This window comes from Engraulis encrasicolus, chromosome 16 (assembly GCF_034702125.1).
Source record: "Engraulis encrasicolus isolate BLACKSEA-1 chromosome 16, IST_EnEncr_1.0, whole genome shotgun sequence".
NCBI lineage: Eukaryota > Metazoa > Chordata > Actinopteri > Clupeiformes > Engraulidae > Engraulis > Engraulis encrasicolus.
Genome location: NC_085872.1, coordinates 37,419,152 through 37,427,923, shown reverse-complemented (window position 1 = coordinate 37,427,923; position 8,772 = coordinate 37,419,152). Strand labels below are relative to the sequence as shown.

The following is an 8,772-nucleotide window of genomic DNA, read 5'->3' as shown; positions in this document are numbered from 1 at the left end:
GTAATGGATCTATACTAGGAAAAAGCCGTACGGCAGTGCAATTTATAGGAAAAGACGATGGGGGTTGGTTTGTTTGCGCCTTCACCTTCACAGGCACAACATGTTGCTGTGCTGTAGCTGGGAAAAGATGGGGTTTTTTTTTCCAAAGATGTCATGTTTGCCACACACATAACGACAGTGTTGTCAAGGACTAGAGTGATACAGATACAGTATGTCTAGTACAAAGAATTAGCATTTTCATCAGACATGAAGAATGGGTTTATTTGATCATATGACATTCATCTTGTTGAAAGTAAAAGCAACTGTATACCTAGCTATGCCCATCCATGATGTGCAGGAATTGTACAATGTAAATGGGCCCTGATTCCCCTGGAGCTTGGGCCTTCCTCAGCATCTCTGCTTCTGAGGTCCCATTGCCACATGCTTATTTACTTATGCTTGTTTGTCACGTGCACAGACATTCTGTGAAGTATAACATGCAGTGAAATTTTCATTCATAGCGATGTCGGGGCAATTTATGTGAAGCATGGGCTTATTAACAGGGATGCTGGGGGTTAAGCACTTATGGCACATTACAATTCATACAGTAGGCTTTTTTTCATATCATGACACTTCACATTCAATTACGCAGTGTGCTCAAGTTCTAAAAACATAATGTAGTTTTTTCTTTGACAAGGCCAGTACATTCTTGAATCTCGAATCTTGGCATTACATTGAAATAGCATAGTCAGATGTCAAACACTCTGATTAAGGCAGAGTTTGGGAACCTATGGTTCAGGGGCTGTTTACAGCCAATGTAATTTCAATGTTACACAGTTTCACTTGTGAAGAAATCTTTTAAATTACATTTGCAATACCATTAAGTTACATTTTCAAGGTACCTAGTGAAGGTAGTGTCTGTTCTAAAGGTGGCAGCCTTCAATATAGGCCTTAATTGTAGGGGGAAATCCTGGTTTGTGTTCATAGTACGGCCCTTGGAGGACGTCATAAAATTTTAAGTGACCCTTCAAATGACAAAGCGATCCCTGGACTACAGAAAGTCTCCCCCTCCTCACAAAAGCTGACAACTTGCTACCTGTGCGCAGGTAACCGATTCCGCCCGGTCCACGGCCGTCTGCTGGTGGCGTGCGCCTGGCTGTACGCGCTGGCCTTCGCCGGCTGCCCGCTGGCCCACTGGGGCGAGTACGGCCCGGAGCCCTACGGCACGGCCTGCTGCATCGACCTGCGCCTCTCCAACCTGCAGCTGGCCGCCCGCTCCTACACGCTGGTGCTCTTCGTCAGCTGCTACCTGGTGCCCTGCGCCATCATTGTGGCGTCCTACGTCAGCATCCTGGTCACCGTGTGCACCACCAAGAGGGCCATGGAGCGCCACGTTCCCATGGTCACGCGCATGAGCAACATCCAGGCCATCATCGTCAAGGTGTGTGTGTGCGCGTTTGTCAGAGGTTGTGTCCATCTTGGTTTGAGCATATACATTTGTCATTACTGTACATAACTTTTTTTGTGATTGTTATTATTTTTTATTCTGAGAATTGTATTGTTATTATTATTATTTATGTATTTTTATTATAATTATTTATATATTATTATAATTATTTATGTCAAACTTATTGTTATTATTATTGTTGTTGTTGTTGTATATCCAGGCCACCATAGATGTTGAGTCCGTCCATCTTGGTTTGAGCATACACATTTGTTTTTGGTTCCTATATTGTACGTCATTGCTGTTGTTTCTTCTCATGTACATCATCACCTTCTAAGAAGGCTTCAGTCTGTAAGAATCACACACAACCACCACTGAAAAATCCCTTATTTTCTGTAGGAATGCTTTACCTTTGTATATGTTATATCTGAAAAAAGTAGCATTGGTTTAACTTCAAAAGGCTGAATGCAGTGACATTTTCACGCCTTTGTGTCATGGTTAAGAATCGAAATGTCCTTTTGTTTGACAAAAGTAGTATTTTTTTTTCACCATTTACCATTTCGTCATACCAAGCAAACACACACGCGCACATGCGCACACACACACACACACACACACACACACGCACGCACGTGCTCGCACGCACGCACACACACACACACACTGTCACACACATACACACACACACACACCACTTATCTCTTTAATGCTGCGCTGACTATACGAATGAAAGGGATGCAGAACAGTGAGCTTCACTCGCACAAGACGCTCGATATGCCCTTAGTGGGTTCCGCACGCACAGACTAATTTGTGGCCACCAACTGTAAAATTATAATGTGTTGTCAAGAACACATTCACTCCCAGGGTCTGTGCTAGTTATATCTCCACCGGCAGTAAAGCCAAAGGCAAGCAAGGGAGGGGGGGCCAGAACAAATGAGGAAATGAGGAGTATAAAATAAAATAAGCCTAAACCAAGCTGAATTCCTCCATAAACCACTTCACCGGCTCATTCACAGCAAGTGACCCAGGGCCAGCACTGATGTGCACAAGATACAAACAGCAAAACAGAGCATCTTCCCCTGTGTGGTGCCTCTGTGTGTGTGTGTGGCAAACGTGCTGACCTGAATAGGTGGCTTGCACAGTGATGAAAGACTCCCGAGTTTTGGGGTAATTGTTGTGGCTCTGGCGTGGAACATTATGATGGATCTGGTGTATTACCAGTGAGGCTTGTGGTCCGGCGAATGGCCATTTAGTTTGTCTCCAGGGCCCCCGTGTGTCCTGCGGGATACAAATGAGTTTTGCTGCGCGCTGGCGTGCACCATGCTGTCATCAGTGGGATGCATTTCCGCATGTCAGAATCGCTAGAGGCGTAATTGCGCATATCTAATCACACGCATGTGCTTGACTTGGTGCCGTCATGTCGGTGCGGTGATTCGTTTTTTTTTCCTCAAGTAAAGTCTCTCCTCCATAACATCAGTTGTGTTTATTATGTAAGCACATCACCCGTTTTGTGTTCCATCTCACACACAGCCACACTGCTATAAATGCACTTGCCACGGCGTGTTTAATTTTCCGCGAGAATTGGGAATCATCAAGACATTGACTGTGAGGGAACTGAATTGGAAAGAACTGTTTACTGAAAAAGATGAGTGTTGATCCAAACCGCTCTGCTCTTGGGTTTTAAATCCTCATCTGTCATCTCCAGCCTGATTTGCTGGAAGTGATTGATACCAGCTGGCCTAGAACCTACCATAACCCATTTCTAGTCATAAATTACAATTGATGTTTTTGTGTCAAAAGGGGTTATTGCACTAGACAAGATTGGGCTATGCTCTCTATTCTCAGCCATCAAATAAGCTGCTGTAACTACTCAAGGGGCTACTACTTTTTAAGGGGCTCATTGGTCCAAATGCAGAAAACTCATATTGGATATTGAAAATTAAACTCTTTGTGGCCTACTTACTGCACGTATGAAAGTACTAGTACTTAGCGGTGTGCATTGGCACTGGCACTGGCAATGCGATTTGATTGCGATTCAAGAGGTAACGATTCAATGTGAATCGATTCAGTCCGATTCTACGATGCGTTGCAATGCATTACATTTCTACTGAAAGCAAAGCAAATTTTTCATCAGTCATGAGGCAATACAAGCAGTCAAATATTGAACAACATTTTTTTGGCTGTTTTCTGTATCAGTCTTGCCGTTTTCAATGCTTTGAGGTGCTTTAATTTAATTTAACGATCATTTGCTCCGGAAATGTCCACGGAAGTAATTAAAACTTGAAGAAATATGCTGCATCGATTATAGCCCTTCCCGAATCGATTATTGAATTCTCCTAACCGGCATTGCGATGCATTGCCGAAAGTATACTTTTCCTACGTTGTCCTATGTTTCTTCATGAACTTCATCTACTTTACCCAGTTTCTTCACCTTGTGACCTGTCTCCAATATAATCTCTTCACATCATTAACTTACTGTATGCATGAAGCGCTGTTGAATAGTACAACTGCAATAGCTACAAGCTTAATAACTATTACTTGACTCCTGCACCCCCCCAGGCTCAGTTGAGAAGGGATATCATGCAAACCTCAGGTTCAGGTACAGGACAACGTCTGATTCAAGCTTTAGAGAGTCGACGCACTCAAAGTCTTTTCTTTTGCATTTCATTCCATGGAACTTCATTTCAACCATTGAGGTCTTCTTCAGATTCTGTAGACCTCAGTGGTCAAAACATACGTCTCCCATGGAAGGAATAAAAATAAACACAAAATTGGAAGTAAAGGGGGGATAAATCACCGCACACTGGTCTTCTTTGCTGATCGTTTATTTGGTGAATGAATTACCAGCAAAGAAGAACAGTGTGCAGTGACTCATCCTCCCTTTACTTGGATTACTTGCACATCACCAGCACATTGGCAGTGGTTTTGCACAGGGACTCTGCTTTAAAGACAAAGATGGATTTTGAGTATGCAGACTCCTCACTCTAAATCCTGCCTTTGTTCATCCACCCCTTCCTCTTCCTCCTCTGCCTCCTCCTCCTACTCTTCCTCCTCCTCTTCTTCTTCTCCCCAGCTCAGTGTGGCGGTGTGCATCGGTTTCTTCGCTGCCTGGAGCCCCTATGCCGTGGTGTCCATGTGGGCCGCGTTCGGCCACCTCGACAACATCCCGCCGCTGGCCTTCGCCGTGCCCGCCATGTTCGCCAAGTCCTCCACCATCTACAACCCCCTGGTGTACATGCTGCTGCGCCCCACCTTCCGCAAGGTCATGTGGCGTGACCTTGGCCTGCTGCGACGCACCTGCCTGCAGGGCTGCTGCTGCTGCTGTGCTCGCCCCCTATGCCCGACCGCCATTACTGCGGGACCCTCGGGACCTTCCAAGCCGCCGGTCCCGGAGGTTGCCATAGTACCGCTGAGGAGGACGAGGAGGCAGGACACGCTGACGCGGCTGGCGGCTCACGCGGAAGTGGCGCTCCAGGGAGGGGCCGCGAGGGAGGCAGAGGTGAGGCCGGTAATGGTGGGCAGGGCTGGTAGTTTGTGTGGCGACGCTTACGAGTGCTTCCGCCACTACCCCAGGGCCTGCTGTTCTCACCCTCACCATGCGGAGGCGCCGTGCGGGCCGTGCCTGGCTCAGGACAAAGTCACCGCCGTGCCCTCTGACCTCGCCACGGAAAGGAAGACTCCGAGATTGCCTTGCCTCAGGGGGGCGCTGCGTGAAAGGACACAGCAGGACGTCGCTAACTTGGAGTTTGACGTCGAAACTGTGCCGGGACATGTGAAAGTGGCATGGCCCTGAAGCGATATGATTGATTTACTGTATGTTAACGGGGCATTCGTCATCAAAAGAGTTCAGTTTAAACTCTGCCTACAATGACTGACCTGGATGAATGAGAATCTTCACAGACATGATACGCTATCGTTGTATTCTGGATTGTTGCGCTGACTCACCGTACAGGGTGAACCAATAGGCACACACATGCTTGTTTGTGTTCTGCAGCTTGTTTTTTTCACTGCGGTGAGAGGCAGGTTGAGGTGGAATTTTCTGCGTTCCAGAATCCAACAGTCAGAATCCAACAGTCCTGCTCTCAATTCATTCTACCTATGCACTAAACAGGTGACTATACTAAGTAGCTCGTTGGCCTGGTGTTATGCACATTTAAACAAATGAGTTGGGGTAGTGTTAGTGAACGGCTGTAGCAAGTTGAAATGCGATGGTCTGCAATGGATTTCTCACGTCAACCAGAATTTTCAATCATACACATGTAGTATTGAAGCGCCGCAGTGATGTACTACAATTTGTAAACAGGGAGGTGATTGCAATGGAGGGATGTCAACCTACTCTGCATATTCCTCAGTAACCTCAGAGGTCTTGTCAGCTGTACAAGTGTAAATAGCAGTATCTGACACTGACATAATCTCCCATACTTTGTCAGACATTAACCGATTGTGTGACCTCTCACCTGCGTCAGAAACGGTGCGTAACTCCGGTGAATGTTAAAGGGACACTGTGCAGGAAATGGTCAAAAAAGGTACTGCAACTATTCTGCTCATTGCAACTGGGCTGCTAATAAACAAATATTTTCTAGTATGGTCCAAGTACAGTCATTTTTGCAGCTAAAAATGGCTATTTTTGGAAATTCAAAATGGCGGACCATGGAGAAGATCCCCCTTTTCATGTATGAAAAGTGCAATTTTTCCAGTCATAATGAATACTTAGAATTTGATGCTGGTGGTAAGTATTCATGAAAAAGATAACATTAGTGAATGGGCAGCATGAATTCTGGAAATAAGCAAATAAAAATCTCACACAGTGTCCCTTTAAGAAACAACAAATGACAGAATACTATCAGTCCTTTTGACATGACTATATGCAAGTTATCATATCATAGCACTCTGATAGGCTACTACAGTACAATGCCTCTGCCACCTACACAACTCAGGGTATAGATTTCCCAATGGGTTTTATTTTCAGGATTAACACAAAGACACGGCTCCAAGACGTTAAGATGATGCATTCTCTTTTTTGCTAAAGTGCAGTGATTTTAATGGGAAAGACCTGCAGAGCGCAAACATCAAAGGATTTCGTTAAGAGACTGCACGGACGAACATCATGCTGCCTCTGCCCTGGTCAGCTGATTAATACTGCATGGGCTAATTCCTCACATGGGTTCAAGGTAAAATGCAGCTCAGTTTTACAGGGAGAATTTTTCAAAGAAGAAAAGAGACTTCATCATGACGTGTTTGGGATGAAATAAGCTACTGTATGAGTTTCTGATGTCCTCAAGTGTGTTTGTTTTGTAATACTGTACATGTTGACATACCGACCAAGAACATCTCAAAGTCCAAATGTAGTGAAAACGTACAGTTGATTAGAGAGTCTTTGTCTTTGTGAGATGTGCCCATTAGAGAATCAGCTCTTCCCCATGCCTACCGTAACAGAAATGAGCAATAACAAAACACATCACTATTCACATTGCAATAAATGATAACTATGGTATTCAACAAACAACTGCACAGATATCAAGGTCAGACTGCATAACGTTGCCATGGAGAAGAACACAATTTTTATGTAACAAATAAATGATGGACATACGCAAGGCTCGGTTGTATAGGGGATGGTCTAAAATCTGTATATGGGATGCTCTAAAGTCTGAAAATGGTCTAATATCATCCCCCTCACTGAAAATGGTCAAAAATCATCCCCCTCTAAAACAGCCATCCCTTCTTCACACATTGTGTTAAAATTTCACTATTAACAACTACATTTTCAACATTTTCTCAGGGGACCCCCGAACCCCCAATGATCAGAATCCATCTTTGACCATCCCCCCTGGTTTGATTTTGCAACTCGACCACTGGACATACGTACGTACTGTATGTATGGATAAGAGGCACTCTGTGCTGGCTGTCTCAGTACAGTAACTATGGAGACAGACGGAGGTTGATATTTGTACTTCAGAATGCCAGAATACTGGGGTTCTAGCTGAGACATTCCATTCTGAAGAACATCTTTGGTTCTACTGAGAATACTTAGAGGAATGTATACTGAGAAGTTGGGCAGAAGGAAGGTACACTGTTGTTGTGACCTGCCTGATACTGTATAATGCAATGTCAGATTGTAGACATGTTTCAAAGGATGTCCTAATATATGAAACGTTGTGTGAAATGAACTGCTATTTATTCTGAAAGAAGCTGCAGACTGTGTGGTCTGTGCAGGATGTTCTAATAAATACATGTAATTAATTCATAAAGTTTTTTTCAACTTTCCTGTTTCAAAGTTTGCAAGTATTGTCTTTCATTAGCCTCCCCAAAAGGTAAGGATGATGATGACGATGATAAAGATGATGATGGCAGCTGTTGTATGTATTTCTGCAGGTTGTAGCAGAGAAATGGTAACATGTAGAAATGGCACGTTGTCTTCAACTCCATCAGCAAATGTTTACTAAAATGGACATGAGGATTTATCCCTTTATGACAGGAAAAAATTGCCCATGATAAACAGTCCTGATTATGTCTGATTCCTCTTGCAAAGAATTCTGCACTATAGTAGAAGCATTTTTTCCATTCTCATTACAGTGCTGGCAGGAAACTGAGAGCAACTTTGTGTGTATAGCTCTATTTCTAACATAACATTCTTACAACCTGGTGTCAGGAATGAAATCAAAGTGAAATTATTTATACAGCTTTAAAACTACATTATGGTTTATTCTACTAAAACAACCTGTGACAACATTGCCTTATTCTTACATTTACGTCTCATATGTCACAATGATCTCAACATCTCGGAACACCTCTCCATCTATGTGTGTGTCATATAGTTGGTATGTAAAAAGTACCCACACATAACTGCTTCCAGTAGCCTAGTCGTGTCACCATTACATTCCATACATTGCTATTACACATTCTTTTCATTTTGTGCAGTTTTTCCACTGCATCTAATTAAATATGATGGAAGTTCATCTTGTAAATGACTTGGTACTTTCATTATGAAGTTGTACGGATGTCTTCTTAACTAGCTCACTGGTCTTCCAAAAAAAAAAAAAAAAAGAACTCAAAATGTAATGTCATATGACACAACGTACTGGTCAAGAAAAACCTTCACTTACAAACTGCCAATTTAGGTCGCACACGTCCTTCACAGCTTGTTCTGTTTGCATTGCCATTAGGACCTCCTCGAAAATGAGATCGCATGAGGTCGCATCTCAAAGGGTTATCCTTGAAATAAAAAAATAAAAAATAAAAAATAAAATAAAAATGGACTTACAGTTAGAATGATGTGTCAAACACATCACCTCATGGACACAAGGGCAATGGAACTGTTGGATAAAAGACTGCATCCCACTCCCATTGTC

The 8,772-nt window shown here is 43.5% G+C and overlaps 1 protein-coding gene across 1 annotated transcript in view; it reads left to right on the top strand.

Annotated features, from left to right (window-relative positions):
- Positions 1 to 6,059, top strand: part of LOC134466091 (opsin-5-like) — a 19,465-nt gene extending 13,406 nt beyond the window's left edge. Inside the window, exons 6-7 of the mRNA XM_063219986.1 lie at positions 1,086 to 1,420; positions 4,497 to 6,059. Of these exons, the coding sequence (XP_063076056.1) occupies positions 1,086 to 1,420; positions 4,497 to 5,216 (1,055 nt within the window). The 3' untranslated portion in view covers positions 5,217 to 6,059. The remainder of the gene's footprint in view (positions 1 to 1,085; positions 1,421 to 4,496) is intronic.
- The last annotated feature ends 2,713 nt before the right edge of the window (positions 6,060 to 8,772 follow it).